Here is a 23,786-nt window from a genome sequence, read left to right as displayed (position 1 = left end):
TAGCCGCTCGTTATAATGGTTAATATAACTAATATAGTTATCTGGTCCGGTATTGACAACATTGATGACAATAAACAAATTATGTGGTGATTAAGTCGTACAGTAATCACGACAGCTGTTTGGTATGTACATGTGTCCCCTATGGCATGCCGCGTGGACTTAAAAATGTCCTCGTGTTCACTAATTTGCCTAAAAAATGTAAATACATCGTATCCAAATTGGAGGATCTGTTATCGATCTGTCGCGCCTGGCTTGATTTCGTCATCACGCCGCGTCTGTAAGGAAATGGAACGCAAACCCGCGTGATCGTGGTAAACATTTGTCCTGTCCTGGCAAGATTTAGCCAGAATGGCACCTACAGGTCCACAAATGAAGAATAGAAAGTTTACTGCGAAAGGTGGCGACTGGAAGAAGCCCACAAATAACGCCCAGGGCGCCAGGCAGAAGAGGAAATGGGTGCCTGAGCAAAAAGTATACGAAGGCAGCGTGAAGGAAGGTAAGTGTTTACTCAACATAACCAACGTGAGAAGTGAGGAACAGCAGATTGATAGAGAAAGGAGTTAATTGATGAGTCCCTCAGCTGCATTTAAAGATAGATAGATAGACTTTATTCAAGGTGACTTGGCTTTGTGGCAGCAGCAAACACGTTACATAGAAGACACAACATACTCATAATATACAATAAAACAAAACAGTTATGTTTGCTAAACATGTCAGTCTTTCAATAAATATATTGTCAACTTAATATCCCATGGCATACCTTTTTGTTTTCTGTCCTCAGGTCAGGGGTTTGCTTTAAAGAGGAAGGAAAAGGTCAAACATGAGTACAACAAGTTGCTGCGGAAGGAGAGGAGGAAAGTCCCAGAGTCCAAAGCTCTGTACAAGGATGAGTACCCTGAACACCTTCGGCATCTATACAAGGCTGAGGCCGAGAAACTGAAGACTGAAGCCTGGACCCATAGATTGAACAGGAGTATACTGAGAATGAAAGGGCAGGAGGAGAAGCAAGAAGAGATGGGTGAAAAGGCTGCCGTTGCCGCCGCCGCCGCTGCCGCCACCACCGCTGCCGCCACCGCTGCCGCCACCGCTGCTGCCACCGCTGCTGCCACTCTTGCTGCCACTGCTGCTGAGCCCGATCCAGAAGTTACCGTTGGACCTGAGCAGACAGATTCTGTCACTGGGAATCCTGAAACGACAGCAGACGCCGAGAAAGACGGGTGAGAAAATGTCTTGACTCCAATCTCTAAAACATAATTCTCATGTTAAATGTCTGCATGAAGACACAGAGAAGTTAAATCACCGCCTAAAACTGTGATGAAGTGAACACAGCCAGTTTTTTGGAAGCGTAACAATTGCTGGTTTCATTACTTGTTTACTTCGTCTACTGTTAAATTTCAAGCAGATTGGGAAACACAGAGTAATACAGCCTGAATGATATTCTCTTCTAGTCTTCCAATGAGCAACCGCATGAAGAAAAAAATGCTGAAGAAGACATCCTACCAGAAGACCAAAGAGGATTTTGAAGCAATTACAGAAAAACGGAAAAATAAGAAAGAGGTGAAGTATTTATCTTTATTTATTTGTTAACTTTTACCGATGAAACAAATGCACAAAAGATGTTGCTGATTTTTTTTTTTGCTTGTGACTACCAATAAATTGCAAATTTTACAAGTTTCTTATTCATCTATACTGTGTGTAATCCCAGGAGTATCTGAAAAACCGGCAGCAGAAAGAAGAAGCCATTAAGAAGTACAAGGAGAAAAAGATGGAGACGTTTCAGATGCTGAGCAGAAAGACCAAGAAAGGACAGCCCAATCTGAACCTCCAAATGGATTATTTACTTCAAAAGATCACCCAAGGAACTGGGAAATGACTCCCAAGTCAGAGATAGTGGACCTTTACTTTTATTTGACTCTGATATTTAATCACTCTTTTTCAAATAAGAGCCTGAGAACAATCAGGATTGTGCTTTTCATGCAAATGAAATGCTGTTTTTCAATATTTTGCCCCCTGGAGAAACAAATGACATGGCTCATTTTAAACTTTGACCACAAGATGGCGGTATAAGACACAAGAAGATGTGAAACATGCTCATGTTAGACTTTTATTAATCAATAAATGTTTTAGCTTCCTGGAAAGTTCTGTTTATTTCAACACATCCCAGTTGTTGCTCATTAGTCTTGACTCAAATTAATCAGGACATAAGCAGTCATTTATCAACATTAAACACGTTTTAGATTTTATTAAACTGTCAGCATTTGAAAATGCTTGAAAAAAAACTTCATAACCTGTAATATTCTGATTCAACTTTGATAATGCCAAACTGCGAGGAGCCATTTTAATTAATAAAACTGCTGTAAATATCACAATAACTTTTAAATGTGCAGGTCTGTTCTTAAGTCTGCTGTCATCAGGCCACATGAACATGTTGCATGCATGTAGTCCGCTTAAAGCCGGCTCACCCTGCAGCCGTCTCCCTCGGTGAGGGGGTCGAGTGTGGACGCAGGCTGAAAAGCCTCCAGCCGCTTCCTCATGACATCACATGGTTGCAGAATGACTTCTCAAACATTCATCTGAGGCAAGACTTCCTAAACACAGAGAGCGCTCACTGCTCTGTTGATACGGAGGGAAAAAGGCTTCAGATTCTTTTGCCCATCATTTGTAAAAAGGTAAGACTTTTCTTTCCGTTTCTGGTTTGTTTAAAGATGCCATTTGTGACGACAACGTATGTTTCGGCTGTGGATTTGGTTAAAGTCTGAAAGTTGGGAGTAGAAGGAATTTGCCACATGTTTTGTGATTGTTTAAAGAAGGGCCCGAAGCTTTTTATGTCCTTAATACTTATTTAAAAGAGTATAGCAGTTTTTTGATAGTATTGATATTCTGCAGGAGCTAAGACACTTGGCCTGTTGATAAAATAAATGTATTTGTGTTAAAAAAAAAGAAGTAATACTAAGAAATTTAATGTATTTGTCTAAATTACAGTTTTAAACATGACTTTTTGTTTGGTGCAAAGCTTCATCTTAATGTCTCGCTCACAAATAAAACACTTTCCCACCACAAGTTAATCGACATATCTTGACTCGAAAACATATCTGCATGACTGCATCTACGTTTTCTGCAAACTGCGGTACAGCTCTTAAGAATAGAAGCAAGACTGTACTTCAAAACCGTGTTTGTGGTTAAGTTGTGACTCAAAACAAGAAACCACTGTTTCGTCGGCTCTGAGGTTTGCTGTGACTCGGCCTCCTGGAAACGGCTCTCGCAGTCTTGCAGGCATTACGCTGTCATGTGTTCTGTATGGCGTGGTATTAAGATAATCCTTTACACTGTGTTTACATGCCTTTTGTGAGTTGCTTGTTCCTGGCTTATTAGAAAAGGGAAGTACTGTGTCGTAAGTGGTACTGTTGCATGATCCTCCTAATCACTTGTGTCACCTTTTTAGTAAGACGTCTTACCTTTTGACTGCTGATTTCATACCGTTTCTCTCTGTCTCATAGGGGCCCGCATCCATTTTAGGCATATTCATAAGCCACAGGGTCATCAGTGATCTCGTCACCTGATGCGACGTCCTGTCTTTGTCGTCATGGTGACTGTGAGAGCCCCAGAGCACTGGCTGCAGGGCCAATGAGGAGGCCTCATGTCTGATTTCCACTACCGAATGAACTGAAATTCCTGCCACTCGCACAGCGCGCTGCCCCTGAAAGAGTCCCGCGACATGGAGGAGCAAGGCAAGGTGAACGGCCTCGGACCGACCCCGGGGAGGAGGCACTCCGACTGGGGGAGAATCGCTCTGCTGGACAAGACCAAGGAGTTCTTCCAGACCTGCGATGTCGAGGGCAAAGGCTCCATTTCCCGCACCGACATGAGGGTCAGAGCAGCAGGATGTGTGTGCGTTGTTGGACGGGGAGACTCGAGTTGAGTCTGTACTACTGAGAGATCTAAGCTGTCCAGATTATCCACAGAGATGTGGATGCCATGTGTTGTTAGAGCTGCAATTTAGTTCATTTCTTCCAGAGGGAATCTACGTCATACCTTTGTGATTGCTCTTTTTAAATGGTCAGAAACATGTGAAACATGATTCACACGTTTTGTTTTGATGGGCGTGAAATTAAATTATGCCCATTTTAGAAGCTAAAACCAGCACGATTAGCATTTCTTAAAAAAAAACAAAAAAATGTTGAGTTTTCTGTCAATTAATTTATTAATTGCTTCATTGTTTCAGCTCTGCATGTTTTTGCATTTCCTTTTAAAGCACAAACATTTCTCTGAAGAGGTTATTTTCTTTAAATCCTAGCCACGCTCATTGTTCAATGACTCACATTATTTCTTTCTAAAGTGTGCTCTGCACCTGCATGAAGCCTCCACTTAGAAGAACAAAAGGTCAAGAGGACACGCATATCCCTGTGGCATAATGTAGTGTCCCGCGGTGATGTAATGTCGGTGAATGGGGAGCGGGAATCGTTTTTTCTTTTGCTCGATTCTGAAATAATCTTTTCCACGTTATATCCCCATTTTTTATAGAAGCACTTCACCCACTCAACACACTCGAGCAGCCGGTAAAGTGGCACAGTAGCACCTTTGATGAAAATGTTTTTGAGTATAGGTTCACCACACGCACACACGCATCATTTTACTGGCAGGAACAATACACACAGGCCTCTTTAAAGTGCTAACAATAACCACGGTTAATTAGGACCAGGTCCTTGTGAGCATCGTGCCTTTTGTTGTTGCTGTTGTTCGTTTCCAGGGTTTCCAAAAAAAAAAAAAAAAAGCAGCTTGGTGCAGTGGCACATAAAAGATCCCCTTTGTGTCAGTGGTTATTCTGGGATAGGCGTGCTGGAGCTATACACACAGCTCGATATGGCAGATTTAAAGCTCTCAGTTTCAAGGTGACATTTCTTGGATTTGGATAGCTCCAGTGTCTCCAGGTCTTCACGAACCACGTCCATCCTCAAGTCGTGTTTTCCACATGCTGATGACTCCTGTTCAGCGACAGCCCTTCAAACGCCTTGTGTGTATATGTTTTCTTGGCAGAGGCTCCACAGGCAGCTGCCTCTGTCTGCGGAGGAGCTGGAGGATGTGTTTGACTCCCTGGATACGGACCACACGGGTTACCTCACGCTGGAGGCATTCTCCTCCGGATTCAGTAGGTTTAGGTTTAAACGACAACGAAAATGTATGGGCAGCGAGTAGCACGACAAAAAAAGCAACTCAGATGTTTGTCTGCATGGAAAACAACATGTCGCACCCGATTGTTTTGTGTTTTGAAGTCTATAAATGCTTCAGCGGGACTGTAATTTGTCGAGCTGTAAAGGTGAAGATGACAGGACAATAACATGTGCTAAAATGTAGCGTAACAGACACACAAGTAAGAGTCAATGAACTCACTCAGTGATGTCAGTTACACAACTTCTATCTAAAGTTTTGCAAACGTTTGCCACCATATAAGCTACTTGTCATACCAGACCAAGTATGGCTGCAAGTGCAGCAGCTCTGTACACGTGCTGAACGGGAAAGACGTTTTGGAAATTCAAAACATATTGATGTTTTAATGGGCTGCCACGCTTCAATGCATCCACACTGCCGTGGGGTCTTTGTGTACCTCAGGTCAGTTCCTGCATGGCCGGAGGATCTCTGTGGTCGATGACCAGAATCAGACCCCCAGCCCCGTCTTCAGGGCCAAGGAGGCCCTCTATCAGAGCCAATGGGAAGCCAAGCTGTTGGGAGTTGAAGACGAGGAGGAAGGCCACTTCTGCATGCTGCTGGAAAGCCTGGGGGCCGGTAATGTGTTTGAGGAGTGAGTGTAATCACTGCGGATCCTTTTGTGTGTGTGTGTATGTTTTTTGGTGTGTTTTACACATGAAAACACCATAATCCATGTGCCATAATCCATACTTGAAACCCCCGAGGTGTGCTTTAATTTGACTAATCTCCCGGCTCTGTGTCTCCTCCTCCTCCCTTCTCTCCAGCCCGGGCGAAGTGCGCAGTCTTTGGGCTCAGCTCAGGCGGGATGAGCCTCACCTCTTGTCTAATTTCGAGGAGTTCCTGGCCAGGGTCACCCACCAGATCAAAGACGCCCACATGGAGAAGAAGGAGATGGAGAGCGCCCTAGAGAGGTAGTACTACAGGACAGTTGCACCCATTGATGAAAGAAAAGACTGGATTCTCACTTTCTTCTGTCGATATGTGAAGAGAAAAAGAGTGGACGGTGAGAGGAGACCCTGGGTTTCAAATGCCACATTTCTCATTTGGTTCCCACAGAGTTTAAGGACCGTACTTCATGTACCACGTAAAGCAAATGTCACCTCAATAATCTGTTACATAACAGTGAGTGTTGTGCTTATATTGCTCCCCCATGCTGGGCGGGTTTGCATGGATTTACCTGTAATTCTCTTTCGAACAACATCTTTATCCCGGTCAAATGACCACTAATCTGGAGGCGCGCTCTGAAGTTAGACCGCCTTCTGCTGCAGCGGAAATCCATCAACACTATGCCTGAAGGGACGCAAAAAGCAATGAGAAGCATTTAATGTATTTAATTGTACGGTATGCAGAGCAACAGGCCTGTCTCTGGACAGAGAAGTTTTCTTTTTTCTTCTTTCTTGAACACGCAGCCATAACTGGCCTCCCAAAAATAGCATGCAGTTTGCTGCACTAGAAAGACAGAAGCAAAGGTGCACACACACACACACACTCACTCACTCACTCACTCACTCACTCCCTGAATAAGGGCAAAAACATTTTTGATCACGCAAATATTATTATTATCATAATATAATTGTCAGTGTCAGTCAGTGTGTATGTCTGCCTCTAAAGTGGTTCTTGTGTTTGCAGTAGTACATGTGTGGGTGTTTGTGTATCTATGGAAATGCATAAGCATATTGTTAGTTTAAGGTTGTGGCATCAGCTCACCCGCAGCCCAAGATATTTAAGATATATATTTGAATACTTTTCCTTAAATTGTTCAAATAGTTTGGTTTCATTTTGTTGCAGTACCATCTGTGATTTAAGCTGTTTGTAAAACATGCGGCGGCAGTTCTCCCATGGCACCGCATGGTACTTTGTAACAGCGAGTTATTCCTCTAGACTTTACTAATTGGCTGTTTGGGTCTTAACAATTGTCAGAGGGAATGTAAATACCACTCAGTATTCTTTTGAAAAGGAAGCTCAGTTGCTGTGTGTGCTCAAGTATTTACATGCAATTACAGACACGGCTTTAAGCTCAACCGAGACAACAATGCTGCTCTGTTCCTTGATATTATATCATGTCACTCTGCACGTCTTTCTCCACCGATGACCCTGATTGGTAAATGTTTCTGCTGTCCCTCTCTGCAGGAAGTCTGCGACACATGACAATGAGATCCGTTATTTATACGAAGAGATGGAGGCGCAGATCAAAAACGAGAAAGACAGGCTGGTTGTGAAGGTGCAGGAGCTCAAACACACATACAAACCTACAGAAGCAACTCCTCTTCTAGCAACTAATAACAACTGACAACAACAACATCCTTTTTTTTTCTGTTTACAAAATGTTTTGGTGAAACGTGTAAAGTTCCCCTCTAGTCAAACATGACTTTTGCTTCTTGTTCCTTCACCTGAATGTTTGACCTTTACGGTGCAGAACTTATAATCATAACCGTAATCACGTGTCCGCTCCTTAACTACTTGGCCTTTTCTTCTCGTGGCCGTGCAGGACGCTGAGCGTGTGCAGATGCGCAGCTATGACCTGGAGCATCAACTGTTCTCAAAGGAGAAAGAACTGGAGCATCTGTTCCAGAAGCAGAAAAGGGTGCGTGCATATGTTCAACACTCATGAACTCAAGTTAAATAACACCAACATCCCTTCACGAAACATGTCGATATCAGACATTCCTTTTTAATTATCGCCCCTGTATTTAATCGAGAGAGACTTGCACGGTAGTCATCTTTCCCTCTGAAGTGTTGCAGGGAGGAGTTTAAACTGCAGACGTGCTGCACGTACACTCCGCCAGCATTCATGCATTTCCTCGCTGTGAATATCCCCCCCCCCCATCCCTCCAGTTAGAACTCCAGTGCCGCGATCTGAACAGCGAGAAGCAGGAGAGCCACGTGGAGAACGTCAAGCTGAAGATGACCAACGACGAGCTGTCCCGTGCGCTGGAGAGCACCAGCCAGGACCTGGGGCTGGCCCAGGAGCAGCTGAGCATGCTGCAGGAGCAGGCCGCCCGGCTGCAGCAGGAGAAAGAGATGTGAGGTCCACGCGCCCGTTTCACATGCTTGAGTTTGTCTTAACAACCGTTGAGCAGTGTTTCCTTGTGTTACGGTTATACACACACACACACACACACACACACAGACACACTCGCGTGTCCTTCTACTGAACATTGAGTTTGTCTCGTTTCAGGGAAATGTACAGAGTAACTGAGGGACTGCAGAGAGAGAAGCAAAGTCTCATGAAGCAGCTTGACCTCCTCAGGTATGACATCACATACCTTGTAATCTAATCTGGGTGATCTGTTTGGCCTCTGGTTAAGTTATAATTGGCAAACCTAACAAATCTGGTTGCCAAGTTAAAGGGACTATTGTGCTTTTTGATGCTTTTCAGTGCATCCTTTTCCACCGCAGATTCCATCGTTCTCATTCATTTCTCTTTTCCAATCTTCCCAGAGAGATGAACAAGCATTTAAAAGACGAACGAGACATATGCTGCGGTGTGGTGAGAACATTTACGTTACATTTTAGGCAATTGCGCTGCAGCAGCATTTATCATGGCGTCACCTGATTGATAACAAATACCTCTGTGACTCAAACATGCTTCTCCCTTTGTTTAAATAAGCCCCGGACCTCTCTCAGGAAGAAGCAGAAGCAGAGAACGGGTCTCGGCAATATATTTGACGACACCAGCCAGCCAGCAAAAAGGTGATTCATTTATCTTCCAAATACGCCTTCGCAGAAATCATCTGTCAGCGTGTTTCCGGCGCGACAGAGAAAAATATCCGCCTCAGTTTGATGTGAAAATCATGTAATAAAAGAGGAAAAACAGAGGATATATGATTCTATAATCCGCTGAATGAACTTTTTTGTTGAGATGAGACTAAAATCACAAACACTTGAGTGCTTTGGCCTCTAGATTTCCATCTCAGTCAAGTGAATTGACCCAGTATATCCTCTGTTTCTCCTGTTTCCTAAAGAGCCCCATTGTTGGTGGACGGGTCCTACCAGTCACTGGAGGCCTTGCCCATAGAGCACCTTCATATCGTGTTTGTTGCTTCCTCTTCCTGTAGTGAGGATGACACCACCATAGCCGCCCCCTCCTTCTCCACCACCACCACCACCACCGCCATTAGTTCCCCCGCATGCCAACCACGCCCTGCTGCAAAGAAAAACTCCGGCTTAGCCAACGGTTACGCCAAACCCGACCCACCCAAAGCGCACGATGTGAGGCCGAAGGCCAAAAAAACACCCGGAAAGACGGCCGCCGCGAAGAGGCCGACGGCGAAAGACAGAGACCGAGCGAAGAAAGTGGAAATTAAGAAGAAGACCGGGCTGAAAGAGGAGGCCCTGGACGCCCCTCCGGATGGGTGGCCCCTCCGCCGGGTCATCTCCATCGAGGAGGACCACCTGCCCCACCTGCTCCACGGAGGGCCTCAGCTTTTGCTGCACCAGCTCAGCGAGGAGGAAGACGAGGCCTACGATGAGGAGGAAGAGGAAGCTCAGAGTGACTTTGAAACAAGTGTTGTCTTGGCAGTAGACCCGCTCGCCGCCCCACCCTCTAGTCACGTGTCGGCGGAAGCTCCCCCGGCAAGGAAATCCCGCTTAACACACACGGAAAAGACGCCAATGTCTCCTCGAGGACGGCCTGCCGGGAAGGAGACCCAGCCAGTACGTCCACAGCTCTGGAGCTCCAAATATGTGTTGACCCTAACGAAAATGTGTTCCGACATGAATACGATTAACATGAGCTTCTTTTTGTTCTGTTTCCCTGCCTTTGTTGGTGTTTCGTCTGCTTCAGAAGACGAAAGAAGGAGCGCTGTTTGCCCCAGACCGGCTGTTCAAAGTGGTCCTGGTTGGGAACTCGAACGTAGGCAAGACGTCCCTGCTGCGCTCCTTCTGCGAGGGCCGTTTCCATCCCTCCACTACTGCCACTGTGGGTGAGAAGAGAACCGCCGTGATGCCATTGTGTTGCACGTGTCAGAGGCGGTGTTTGTGGATGCTAACACAGAAGATCGGAGCGTGACTTGGAGCGTCACATGAGAGGGCTTGTGAAGTCACACTGCCCGTCTCGGAGCCCTGGCACACATTGTACTGCAGATTATGTCACTTCTGATGAATTTTTTCTCCTCGCTTTCATCTTTCTCAATCCTCACTCCAGCCTTGTTATCTACACTTTGTTCCCCCTCTCCCCGGCCCCTCTCCTCTGGAATGAGGCACAGTCGGTATCACGCCTTGTGGGACCCCCTAGTGGCCGCTTTAGACTTTGTCGCTCTGTCCAAACAAAAACAGTGAATCTAATTTAAATGAAATATGTGTGTCCATGTATTTGATCATAAAACAAACAAAAACAAGTTTCTGCCAAGATATTAGGAATGTATCCGGGTTAAAGGGTATTGATATGTCTTGTGTGTCGTTCAGGTATTGACTTCAGTGTGAAGACACTCACGCTGGACGATATGCAGGTGGCCATGCAGCTCTGGGACACGGCAGGTCAAGAGAGGTGGGATGCTTCTGAATATTTGATTTGAAACATAAGTTGGATGTGCAAGTTTACTGAGAAAATAACATCAAAATCAACATATAATGAACAGACTTTTTTTTTAAATAAAATACTAACTGCTACACACCTCAAGTAAGATTATGAATAATATAATGTCCTGACACTTTTTTTGGGACGTATAATTGCAGTAATTCTTTTTGCAAACCCAGGAAAACCTTAACTATGTACTTTCAATGTACTTAAATATCAATAAATACATTTTAAGCACATCATTCTGTAATTCCTCTAAACTTAAAATATCTTTGCTAATTAGCATTACTACATTAGTACAAGGCAAGACTTACTAGTGTAGAATGAGTATAATATTTAAAAGTATGATATATCTAAATATAAACACTATTTAAGTGGATTTTCTCATCCTATTATGAAATCTATTTAATAGATGAATTAACTGAAGGAAATCTTTTATTTTTACCTCTTTAAAGATATCTCAACAATACAGTGATACAGTAGTAGTATTGTGTACGTGAATTGTGTAGCACCAGCAGGTGTGTACCGTGTAGTGAATCCCTGTCATTGACACAGGTACCGCAGCATAACCAAGCAGTTCTTTCGCAAGGCCGACGGTGTGGTGGTGATGTACGACGTCACGGTGGAGGACAGCTTCAGGGCCGTGCAGCCCTGGCTCAGCAATGTCCAGGTCTGACCTTTGACCCGACAAAGTCCTCTGCAACTCTCGCCTCCCTCGTGTGGAGAGTTGGAAGATCATGGCGGTTTATTTATCAAACACTCATTCATTTAATTGAGGCATTTTGGTATTTACACTTGTAGTCTTCCCAAAATGTTGCACTATTCCTTTGAGTCTTTTAAGGTCTGTGACTCGTAGCAGTTGAACCTATTAATTAATACGTAGATAAAGCAAATATCTCGGTTATTCATTTCTGACATGAAACATGTCTGTTATGACAATCGTTGGACTAATTTGTTCCAGGAAGCAGCAGGAGAAGGCATCCCCATCCTGCTTTTGGGCAACAAAATGGACATGGATGGAGAGAGGGAGGTGTCATTCAAAGAAGCTGAGCAACTGGCTTATGTAAGGTTTTTATTTTTTTAAAGCTCGTGGATCGTTTCATTTGACGTGCACACTCACAATTGTAATTGTGTTTCGAACCCTGCGTAGGACAACAAGGTGATGTTCTTTGAGGTCAGCGCCTACACTGCCAAGAATGTGACGGAGTCCCTCACACACCTGGCCAGGTAACATCAGAGCTGTGAATCTAATAAGAATAGCTGTCAAGCAACAAACCATACTCACTCCAGACTCACTGCACAGCAGTCATCAGATGCATGAAACAATGAGTGAAGAGGAGACGGCCCCTTTTCGGAGCCGCAACCCCTCGTGAGGAAGCTTGTGTGTGTGTGTGTGTGTGTGTGTGTGTGTGTGTGTGTGTGTGTGTGTGTGTATGGCGTCGGTGGCTCATGCAGTGTGCTCTCTGTGTTTCTGTCTTCACTCAGAGTGCTAATGGAGCAGGAGGACAGGGTGAGAGACACAACAGTCATCCTGAGTGCTCAGCCCGTAAAGAAGAAAGCCTGCTGCAAGTGAAGCGTGAACTCAGCTCACGAAATTCCAGAGTCCCCTTTTTTTGCAGCGTTACAAGACGACAGCGAATCCATTCCTGGACTTTATTATAGGATGTGTCTTTTAACAAGCAGTCTTCATTTTGGCCCACAACATGTGGAAGTCCACACGAAGCGCTGTGTGGCCCGTTTGAACATGAAACCTTCTGTCAAGTGAGGCTCCTCGAGAGTAAAGCACAAGGTGCTGTTCCCTGTACATAACACTGCGTTGACTAATCACATTAGTGCGGCCTATGAGATTTAACATTGAAAAATATGCCGTATTAGAATTACTTTCCATAACCTTTGCCGTAGAGAGAATTCATAAATAATCTTCCATAAATGAATGCTAGCTTACGAGCCTTAATTTCTTTGATTTTGTTTTGTGTATGTGTATGTAGTTATGTTATATATTTAAGCTTACACTAAATTATTTGGAATTCATTAATATAGCTGTTTAAATGAAAATCATGAGAGAACAATCTGATTCTTTGACATTTTATTCATCATCGTCGTTCATCTTTTTTTCATTTTTTTTCATGTTCTTTGTCCGATCAAAACCAAATGGCACACGACATATTGCATCTGTTTGTTGCTGTTCTGAGGCATTGTTCTGTTTTATTCTGGCACCAAAGTACATTTTGTTCTGACTTCTCCTCCATTAAAGAAATACAAAATAAAACATACATGTCACACCTTTCTGAAATCAATGAAGCAAAGAAATTGCAAATAATAAATAACACAATGAATTACTGCACCCTCTAAACAATTACACAGTGCATAACGCATGTTAAGAATGACGAAAGGAAAAACAGATGATGACCGTGCTGTGACCTTCACGACATCGCGCGGATCAATGCTTTTCAATTAGCTGCACTAACAATATAAAGACTCCTTTGCACAATTATTATAATCTCCAGAAATTAGTGGAAGAAAAAAACAAAACTCAAGTTCATTTAGGATGTTACATTCAACGATGTGCCAGCGTCGATCAAGTTGGGACAGTGGATGGCACTATTGCTGATAGATACTTGCCTATTCTGATGACATCACTTGGGTGCTGGCATGACGGCATCCAATCAGATGCGTCTGGTCGCCCTCGCTTGCTGACTGGCACGGCCGTTGGAGAGCCTGCGCCGCCCCCACCCACACACACACACACACACACACTCGCGGTGTGTGTCGAGAAGAGGGGCCGAGGGTAGTTGGTCGGTCGTCGTTGCTCCTAACGCATTTTGTAGTCGTGGGAAATGGCGGCCTCGCATAGTTGTCCTTTAAAGTCGAGCTCCAGGGTGAACTCCAGGTCACGCTACGGATGAGGAAATGATTTTTTTTTTTTTTTAATGAATTGATTTAGAAATTTGTGACAAAAAATAGCCAAACCAAATCTTCACACAAATTAAAAATGCAGAGGTGGAATTTGACATTTAATTGTGCAGCTGTACTTCAGGGTTTCAATTTCATAATACTTATTTTCAGAGGCAAACATTGTACCTTATTCTCAGCTACATCCATGCTGCAGTTACTAGATGAATATGTTACACACAATACAACTAGCTCTCTGCCAGAAATCAACATCTCTTGATAATCGTGTGGCTTTATTAGGACTTGTCTCACCACATTCTTCTCATTGGGCCTGACAGCAATACTGCCAAAGATCTCCTCTCCCTTCTTGACAGTTAAGTAGTCCTCCAAGTAAAACACTGTCTGCTTCCAGTGAGTGCTGGCAGCATCTGGAGCTGAGATGGAGGACAAGAGGGATATTGAGGACATGAGGGATCAGGAAGGAGGTTAAATAAGCGAGCAGCGGAGCGGAAAGAGAAGTTTAGGGCGAGCGTGAGAAGGTATAAAAATAACAAAACCGTTCTAAGGGACACTCGGCTACCTCGGGCATGCGAACATGGAAGTGATTTGACAGCGAAGCACCTGAAACTGGTTCACCAAGTGGGAGAAATAGAGAGGCTGAACTCCTTCAGTGATGCTCAGCCTCGGGCCCAGCAGACTCGGCCAAACATAGAACCTCCTCTACACTCCATTATGTAAGCAGTGGATGCATGAATGTATTAACATAAGCTTACGTAACGGCTCTGCACCTCGCTCTATAACCGGCGTCCTCGACGCCGCGTTACCAGAAGCGCTCGGTGCGAACACGGGGTCGGTTAATGAGGCGCCAGCAAAGTGTAGCCGGTGGAAGGTGCTGGAGAGAGGTGGCTTCTGTTGAAGGGATATTGATTTACTAAGGAAGTGTGCTTGTGCGCAAATATTTGGAAAGATGTTTGGAACATTTGCAGGGATATTTCACCGCCGGCTAGACCAGGGAGTGGAAACTGAATAGACACTCGTCATGTACTTCTCATGTCTTCTAAAGACTCGGTCAAAGCTTATCATTTCTCATTCACCTCTAGTGGTGTCTACCCATGGGGATATTTGGGTTTTAATTGCTCAGGTTTTGGGGTTTCAGTGCCTGGTCCTGTGAAAGAGAAACCGGGATAATGTTTTCTCTCACCTTCACTCCTTTTGTGTTTTACCATTTACATCATGTGGAGCTGCATAAAACCTGTTCACATTTTGTTATTTTAATGCCATCTTGCCTGGTTGATTGTTATTCTCATCAAATCCAAAAATAGTTGTCAGTGTAACGTCTTCTGATGCCTACAGGTTAATTATCTCCGTCTCTTTGGTCTCCACAGACCAGATGGATAGAAGACTGCTTTGGAATTAATTGTCTTTCATTTGAAAGGTTTATAAGCTCTGTTCTAATTTTAAAAAATCCCTTTAATGTCTATAGTTTTTACAATGTCCAGTTACCCTATTTCCTCCCCTTTCTTCTTTTAATATTCCATACAAGTTAATTTCGGTTTGAACAGTCATATTATGAAAATACGATTAGAATAATTACATTCAAGTATAAAAAAAAAGGATTTTTAAAATACTGTAAGAGCCAGAAAGAAAGTTTCTTCACCTCCATTGTATTACAGTGGAGGTTGACATCTCTATATGTCGCCCAATACAACTAACTGGTCTGTGTGTTTGTGTCATGGGGGAACACACACGCTGCTCACCAGTGGAGAAGCCGGTCTTCTTGTGACACTTTGTGAACTCAATGTTGAAATAGGTGACCAGGGCGTGGACGTAATCGTTGCGCTGGATCTGCAGACAGAAGGCTGACGTGAAGGACAGGTCCTCTGGCTTCACAGTGTAGATGTCCACTTCCTGCATACGAAGGAGACACACATTCTAATTCACTCCGCTTCATTTTGCAAGGACATCTTTTAAGAGATCTCTCTTTTCAATGCATTACATATGTCAACATGAAACAGCATATACAAGCACGGACACACACACGTTGCCACCCTCTACACTTCTTCGCCGTCTCTCTCACACACACACACACACACACACACACACACACACACGATGCAGGACATGTATATGTCGATCCTTTGCTCGATTATTCACCATAATTATTGTGCGCGTGTGAGCGTTTGTGTGTGAAAGCCCACCGGTTGAATCACGGCTGGCAGACGAAGCCTGTTCACAGTACACATGCTGTGTGGGTGTCCTCCCTCAAGTCTACAAGGGAGGGAGGTAGGGACGCTGGCTGTGTGTGTATGTGTGCGTCTGCTTGTGCCTATATCCAGCACTGCCTCATGAATATAGCAAAAAATTAAAGTATCACATTTTTCTTCTTTTTCTTTTTTTTTTTAACCTGGCAGTCATCACTTTAATTCCAAAATAGGATTGGAGACTGTCCTGCGTGAACTGTGTCGATGATGTCGTATGGAAGGAGGACGAGGAGGGAGGATTTTACAATTCCGCCTGTTCATCTCACCCGGCCTATTGGGCTATGAATCGCTCGGCCATGTGGCGTCAGCATGGCAGATTGCGATTTAACACAATTTCTTTTCCAATGATGCCAGGCCGGTGTCATACACAGCAAATTGTGGGAAGAGAGGAAAAGAAAGAAGAAGGAAAGTCCCCGGGAGCAACTTTGTAATTTTAGCGTGTGAGGAATGACTATTTACTAGTAACCCTCCTCATACATCACCTTTTTGATCACAAAAGGATGCGAGGGATTTTATTCCCTCTGGTGACTCGATGCCTGCTCTTGTGTGACATTTCTCCATCGCGGAGAGGGAGAGACGGAGTGAGACCCTCGTATTCGCTCAAACTACTGAGGCATGTCATTGCTTAAATCGGAGAATGCGACGGTAGATGATGGGTGAGAAGAAGTGATTAAGAAGGGGAGAGTGAGAAATGAGACTACAAAATGAAACGGAACAACAACAGAAAAAAGAGAAGGGATTAAAGATATGGGTAGCTCCAGATAATAATAATAATAATAATACATAAATCAAAGAGAAGGAGCGGTGGAAAAGGAAAAGCAACGATATAAAAAGGTAGACAGGACAAACAAAAAAGAGCTATCCCCTCCCTGAATGCTCTTATCCTCCATTTCAGAGATAAAAGACAAGCCACTTTCAAGCATGGAAACCGATGAATACTATTACAGCTGCCCGGAAACATTTGTTATGAACTCGAAAACAGCCTCACATGACTTGCGGATTGATCGTTCGCTCTGATTTCTTTTAGCATGCACACACTCAAAAGACGAAAAACGCAGGCTTTTAAAACTATAACAAGAATATGGCGTGAACTACACATGTTCCCGCTCCTTCACCGCGCACGCAGTCGCAGGCGAAGACGTGGACTGACCTTCAGGAGGCAGGCGTTCGTCACCACTTGCTTGGGATCTACCAAATCCACCAGAGGCTCTTTGATGGCCACATTGCGAATGCAGCTCATGTCGAACCCATACACGTTTTCCCACCCTGTGGCGTACACAAACAAAAACAGCACCCATATGAATACACATGCCAAAAGTATGTGATTTGTGGAATTTTTGTTGTACTTTCTGACTTGTTGTACACTTGCGAAGCTCTGTTCTCCCTGCTCATGCCAAGCTGTCGGCACGAAGGAAAGGTGGGAGGGAAAATAAAACAAAGCACTTAACCCGACCAGGAAAGAACACTCACGCTGTCTTTCTGTCTATCCAGCCGCTATGTGGAGAAAGACATGGCCCTCTGAAAATAGACTGCGGACGCCTCTGCCTCCTCCACCGTGTCTAGTTGGCTTTTTTTATATTATAATTTGGGCTGAAAACACACCGAGCAGTCTCTCCCTCCCCCTTTCCCTCTGTCCCTCCAGTCCACCTTGCTTTGTCGGAGGGCCAAACACTAAGTCTGAGCGACGAGAAGGTGGAATATGCCACCGACGCAGATAGAAACTAAAAATAAGAACGCAAAGGGTTCGAATACACTGAATTCTTTTGAGATTGTGCACCTTTTTATATGCATGGAGATGTATTAGAACAGAGAAGGCCACCTGAGCGGTAAAAGGAAATTAACCCAGATTCAAGGCCTTAGTACAAGTGTGAATGGCACCTTTATGAGTGGTGCTTTGATCTGGATCGCAATGTTAAGCCCAGCACTCCTGCTGCGAGACATATTTGAACACATACGGTTCAGAGCACAGAATGTACGGCAGAATCAAGGACCCTCGCTGGTGTAAATACTTGATAATAGTTTTCATGTTATTTCTGTCTCTCTGTGGTGATTTTCTGTCTCTTTCTGGTTGTTGTATGTGTCTGTATATTCATTTTGTGTCTCTTTGTAGTTGTCTTGGTCTCTTTGTAGTCATTGTATGTTTCTTTGAGTACATTTTGAAGGTGAAGGACATGGAGGCCCCCTGAACTTTGAGCCCCCGGGCATGTGCCCATTAGGCCTGTTCAGTCGCCCGTCCATGGTTTGCACTTGTATGTATAATTTGAGTTGCCCTGTAGAGCTGTTGTAAATCTCAGCAGAACTCGCTTTGTGTCTTGGCTAACTTTAACTTGCTAACGCGACGTTTGAAAGTAAGTTAATGTCTCCTGACCAAGATCCATGTATCAATATGTTATCAACACGTCAAACCCAAATCAGATGGGTAGGAGAAACTCGTTATTATGAATAACTGCTGATCTGACGGCTCATTATAATGTGACACCCACATGACCTTTTATTAATGACTCACTCATTTATCTGCAGTAATATATCAGCCAAACCGATTTAATCCAAATCGTTTCGCTACAGCTTTTTATAAAGAAGTGCTTATTAGAAAGTGGAAACATACTTTTAGCACTTGAGTTTGGTTTGACTACATCTGCACAGCGGTCATTAATAATGCACTGCGCAGCTTAGAGGAAGGACAAAACACAAATCTCTTTCATAGTCACTCACAGTGTATCTTGAAGTCTTTGTACTGCCTGTCTTCAATGGCTACCACGTAGAGAGTTGCTCTGTCAGGGAACATCAAGCCTCCAGGTTTCTGAACGCAAGAAAAGCTTCTGGTATTAATGCACACACACACACACACACACACACACACACACACACACAAAGGCCATCCAACACCTCTATTGTTCGCACACCTGCCATGTCGCATATGATGATATGTGCAGAGTTTAAAGGCTGCAAGCAACTACTGAGATGAGAGACCATATCCTTCATGTATGACCTCAGCATAGAGGAAAGCAGACACATGCACACAAGCGCACAGTAAATCCTCTACTCCATCACTGCCTGGTGTGTTTATGTGTCTAAAGCTTACTTGTCCAGCCAGCCTCACACACTCTCACACTCCCTCACACACTCTCACACACACACTAAACCCAGCCCTCCCTAAAGCCTCCAGCAGCACTGTCATACCAGCCACTTGTCCCTGGCGAAGACGACGGTGTTGAGCATGGACTCGTAAAAGAGGCAATAGCCCATCCACTCCGAGATGATAATGTCCACCTTCTCCACAGGCAGCTCCACCTCCTCCACCTTGCCCTTGAAGATGGTAATGACTGCGAGGTATGCAGCAGGTCAACACATTACTTCACAGCATCTTGATCACATTACTGCAGGACAATAGCTGCATTCTCAGATGACGTTTTTTTATGCTTTGGGATTTCGGCAAATTAGTTTGGCTTTTAATTACTACGCTCATCGCATGCCTCGGTGCTTCATGCATGAATTGGTCTTCTGGTTTTAATTTGACCCACGATATGGAGATACTAGGAGATAGCTTTCAAAAAGAAGAAAAACACAGCTATTTAGGAGTAACTATTGACACTTAAAAGCCTGCTATTTTAAAATAACATTTTATGAAACCCACCATCTGTTGCCAGTCCTCCATCTGTGAAGCTAAGGGTGTCATTTCACAATAGGGAATCAGCAACATAGAGGGAACGCTGATTGATGGCAGGTTATTTGACATCAGAGGCGAGCTGCCACTTAACCATCAGAACTGTGACTAACATTGTCGAGTGTGGCGGTGATGATGATGGGAATATATAACGATTTTTCACGCTGCCTCTAATCCAGATGCCGTCGGCCTGCTCTGCATTCCGACGGACGGGTACGACAGATACAGCAGTAATGAGAAACCACTCCTACTTACCATTGTGGAGGTGATTTGACTTGATAATCTTCTCGGAATATTCGGATATGCTCGAACATTCAATCTGTGGGCACAAGGGCAAAACCACAGATGTGGTGTCCTCTGAATAAGAAACTGTTGCATGTGTGCGGTAATATCTACATAGTTTTTTGGGGGGTTCATCTTCTGATTACAGGCACTTTTAAGCATTTAAATAATCCATCAGAAATATGTTTCTTAGTTTTCCATGTCATTGGACGTGACCTGCAATGGCGATTGCTCCCATTTTCCCTCCCTATATACAGACGATTAACCTTTGAGGTAATGCTGGAAGGACAAATTGAACCAAATCCTTCCAAACACTAATGTCCCTGATCACTCACCTCAGACACAGTGCAGCATGAAAACTAATAGATCATTTTGCTCTCCCGTCCATAAGTGCAATACAGTATGAATTATACATGATTGTGGGAGACGCTGCCGTTAATGCATCTTATTTTATGTGTGTAAGACTGCCTGAAAGAGATTTCTCACCACACAAGGAGCTGGCCCTAAAGAGGAAGCTGTTAGTGTTTTATGTGGAGAGGTAAAGGCCACGGATGAGACATCATGTGACATCAGAGCCAGATATGATTTCGGAAAAGGTGTGCACGCTCTCTCTCTTTTTCATTCATATGTAATAGCAGAAACTGTCTGATTCTAATGAGGATTCTAAAACTGTGTCTGTTTGTGGCTAAAAGGTGTGTCTATCCGTCTCACCCCGTACACGTGTTTGGCGCCGGCGTTGGCGGCAAACATACAGAGGATCCCCGTGCCGCTGCCGACATCCAGGACGATTTTGTTTTTGAACACATGCTTGTTGTGGTACATGGCGTTCCGGTAGGTCAGCGTACGCACCTCGTCCTTCAGCATCTCCTGTGCAGATGAAGAGATGCGACGGAGAGCTCATAGCTTCCAGATTAGCATGCAAACCATTATAGCTCCTGAACTGGTCCAGAGTACTTGAAGATAGACAGGGGGATTTATAAAATTCCCAAAGGAATACACAATACTTATAGTACTCCATAATGAATATACAAATGTGCACACATGTTCTTGTGTAATGAGGTAGATAAGGCAGTGTATGTAGGCCAAAAGTCTCAGGGACAGTGGCAGAGCTTCTTGAAATAGAGTAAAACAGGAAGCCTTCGGGGACGGCCTGATATCCATCTCCCTGAACCCATTCACACATCCCACTTTCTGTCTTTCTCACGTTGCACTCCTCTAATCGGCGCACACTCTTTGTCTGCAAGCAGACAAAAACCTGTCCCACATGCTAAATATGGACACTATTTTAAAAAAAAGGGTCAATATGTATCCAAACTTTCCCAACACCACTCCTCCTCAGATCAAGGTCATTAGCTCGGGTATAGCTGTACAATTATAGTTCATTTTAATTGTCGTTTGACAGACACTGATTCTTTTCATTTATGGAATACTGAACATGGACTATTAAGCCTCTTCTTGCCAGCTGTGAGACACTCTCCACTCTTTTTCTTTCCCTCCATAAGATCGAAGGTGGACAGTTCTCAGGTTTATGTTTAGAGTTTAATTTGGGGGCGTTATAAAGTTACAATTTCATATGTAGTTTAAGAAATGCTAGAAGCTTTAAACTTGTATCTTCTGTGAGTTGTTCTTTTTTTATGATGTTTGGTCTCATACTTGGTTTGAAAGTGCTGGAGGACTGAAACTTGGCTCCTCTGCTGTTACTTTACAATCGATTTTCAGATCCAATGAACTGAAGTTTCGTAATCAAGTGTCTAAATGCAAATGTTTCTTAGTGATACAATGAAATCCATGACAGAAAGAATATGTGGACTACAACCAAAATCAAAGCCTATCTGTCCATGGAATTAAATCAGTCATTGTGTTTGAGGTATCCAGTCTAACAGGTTGAAATGCTCTGACAGGTGAAGGAGCATCGGGCTAGACGTCTGGTGTCGTTCTTTTATCCCGGTCTCACACGTCTACCTACCTCATGGATGCCAAAGTGGGCATAGGAGTCAAAGTAGTAGTCCCGTGATGTCATTTCCTCCGGGCTGATGAATTTGGAAATCTTGCCTCTCCCAGGACATGTGGCCAGAGCTGCTACATGAGGCGTATGGGGGATGCAGGGCACATGGTGGGTAGTAGGCACTGGTTTCGGCAGTGGGGAGGGCTGGGCAGACTGAGAGAGAGGGGACGTGACAGGCTGTTGCCGCTGATAAAGGGGAAGAAAGAAAGAAGGCAAAGACAGAAAAGGGGGAGAATTTGCATCATAACTCACAGACACAAATGAGTAAACCAAGCAGAGTGTTTGAGGATTGTATGGCCGGTCATTCCGAGTGAGTGGACCTGCTTTCATGACGGACGGGGCAGCCAAAAAAAGGATTCACATCATAAAATGTCAGGAATTCCCAGATAGTCTTCGACGTTACACAGACACGGAGACTGGCGGAAGAGCCGGCAGCTTCCATTTCAGCACCAAGGACAGCGACCACGTCCAATACCGTCCGTGCAGGAGGGCTGACCGCGTTTGACGCAACTCCAAACCGCCCGCGTGCATTACCATTACTATCGCAGTCACAGCGAGTACACACAGCATCTGCAAGACACTGAGACCAATGCACTTCGCTTGCGCGCCGTCACATAGTGCAGCAATGAATCAAAAGCGGTGACGACGATGGCGAGAAAGACAAAGATGTGCACATTGTATTCAGGTGAAATGCAGATAAGCACAATGACATTGTCCCGTAGTCCCGCTATTGCCGGCTGCAGGACACCACAAGGTCCCTACCTCCGAGCTGTCCGCCTCCGCCATCTTCCGCCGTAGTAGCAAACAACGCGACGAATGCCTCAGTCCCATGAGAGCCGACGAGATTTACGCTACAACTCTTGAAAGTGTAATTTTTTTTTTTGATTAAAAAAAAAAAAAAAAAAAAAAAACCTGTCAAAAAAATTAAAAAATAAGGTTAAGCCACCGGATACGTTGCTGCAATGCACGTAAAGATGAAAGTCGTGGTAGAAGACGTGGAGGCTTGGTGTCACCAAATGAAGTCTTTTCCCCGAGAAAAAGTTGTGAATTGGATTTGCGTCAGGTGAGACGGACAGAAACCCGCGCAGTGAAGGAGACACAGGTTTGTTTTACAGCTGGGACAGAGGCGTCTGTTGGCTTGAAGGTCTCTAAAAGGTTGCAGGTTTGATCCCAGCAGGAGTCCTCGTGTCCACCAGCACCAGGTTGCTCCGTTTACAAGAAGTCCTCGTGCAAGACACTGCGCTCATACCTGCTCTCTGATTATTATGTTTTATCTCTGGGTAAAACTAATCCAGAAAATGCAAAGTGTCACGCGAACAAAAACGAGTGGAAACCAAACTCAACACCAGAAGAAAAAAAACGCCTCTTCTCTGCTACTTCTCTTTGAATTATGGCATCTCTCAGCGTTTTGGACCCGCAGACTGAAATTCAGATATCTCCGTGTGCGCCGTGGAAAGTCTTCTGCGTGATCCCGAGGGTTTTTTTTTTTTTTTTTTTGCCGGAGAGAAAGTTAAAAGGGGTTCAAACTGTGAGTGTGCACTGCCGTTATACACACGAGCCCCTCGGCTGACACGAAATGAATCGTGACAAAAATATGAAACTGTCTCAAAAAATAAAGAAAAAGGTAGAAGTCTCTTCTTCCCAAGGACAGAAGCCTCCTCACACCAGACTTTTCCACAGAGGAAGAAATCAGCTCTCCGGAAACGCAACCAACGAGCTTCTGCCGCTCGCTTATGTAACATATGTGTTTTATGTGCTGGATATATATATATATATATATATATATATATATATATATATATATATATATATATATATATATATATATATATATATATAATAATAAAACAATAAAAAACGCCGTCTACGATATGATGATTTTGTCTATATATATATATATATATACTTTATTATGCTACTGCTAAATAAAGCACATATTGGGACATTTGCAGGTTCTTG

At 44.1% G+C, this 23,786-nt stretch overlaps 3 protein-coding genes across 3 annotated transcripts; 2 read left to right on the top strand and 1 right to left on the bottom strand.

Annotated features, from left to right (window-relative positions):
• The first annotated feature begins 74 nt into the window (after window positions 1-74).
• Window positions 75-2,372, top strand: ccdc59 (coiled-coil domain containing 59). The gene is made up of 4 exons (XM_068586745.1): window positions 75-496; window positions 782-1,217; window positions 1,449-1,557; window positions 1,706-2,372. The coding sequence occupies exons 1-4, from the start codon at window positions 349-351 to the stop codon at window positions 1,871-1,873; spliced, it is 861 nt and encodes a 286-aa protein (XP_068442846.1). The 5' UTR covers window positions 75-348; the 3' UTR covers window positions 1,874-2,372.
• Window positions 2,373-5,718: 3,346 nt separating this feature from the next.
• Window positions 5,719-12,641, top strand: cracr2ab (calcium release activated channel regulator 2Ab). Its single transcript, XM_068586749.1, has 15 exons — window positions 5,719-5,797; window positions 5,970-6,116; window positions 7,336-7,426; window positions 7,694-7,789; window positions 8,041-8,228; window positions 8,384-8,455; window positions 8,647-8,695; window positions 8,816-8,898; window positions 9,264-9,861; window positions 9,992-10,130; window positions 10,612-10,693; window positions 11,279-11,393; window positions 11,685-11,786; window positions 11,874-11,950; window positions 12,209-12,641. The coding sequence occupies exons 1-15, from the start codon at window positions 5,757-5,759 to the stop codon at window positions 12,294-12,296; spliced, it is 1,968 nt and encodes a 655-aa protein (XP_068442850.1). The 5' UTR covers window positions 5,719-5,756; the 3' UTR covers window positions 12,297-12,641.
• Window positions 12,642-12,785: 144 nt separating this feature from the next.
• Window positions 12,786-23,519, bottom strand: prmt8b (protein arginine methyltransferase 8b). The gene is made up of 10 exons (XM_068586893.1): window positions 22,590-23,519; window positions 21,789-22,013; window positions 20,534-20,689; window positions 19,796-19,859; window positions 19,057-19,199; window positions 18,589-18,676; window positions 17,027-17,142; window positions 15,373-15,523; window positions 13,928-14,049; window positions 12,786-13,619 (listed from the first exon to the last, which is right to left on the bottom strand). Exons 1-10 carry the CDS (start codon window positions 22,656-22,658, stop codon window positions 13,536-13,538), a joined length of 1,218 nt encoding a protein of 405 aa, XP_068442994.1. The 5' UTR covers window positions 22,659-23,519; the 3' UTR covers window positions 12,786-13,535.
• Window positions 23,520-23,786: the final 267 nt, after the last annotated feature.

The sequence above is a fragment of the Clinocottus analis genome, unplaced genomic scaffold, assembly GCF_023055335.1.
Source record: "Clinocottus analis isolate CAN_PGR_092001 unplaced genomic scaffold, fCliAna1.0.p SCAF_20, whole genome shotgun sequence".
In the NCBI taxonomy this organism is placed as follows: domain Eukaryota; kingdom Metazoa; phylum Chordata; class Actinopteri; order Perciformes; family Cottidae; genus Clinocottus; species Clinocottus analis.
Note: the sequence above shows the minus strand (reverse complement) of the source record. Positions and strands in the feature narration are given on the sequence as shown.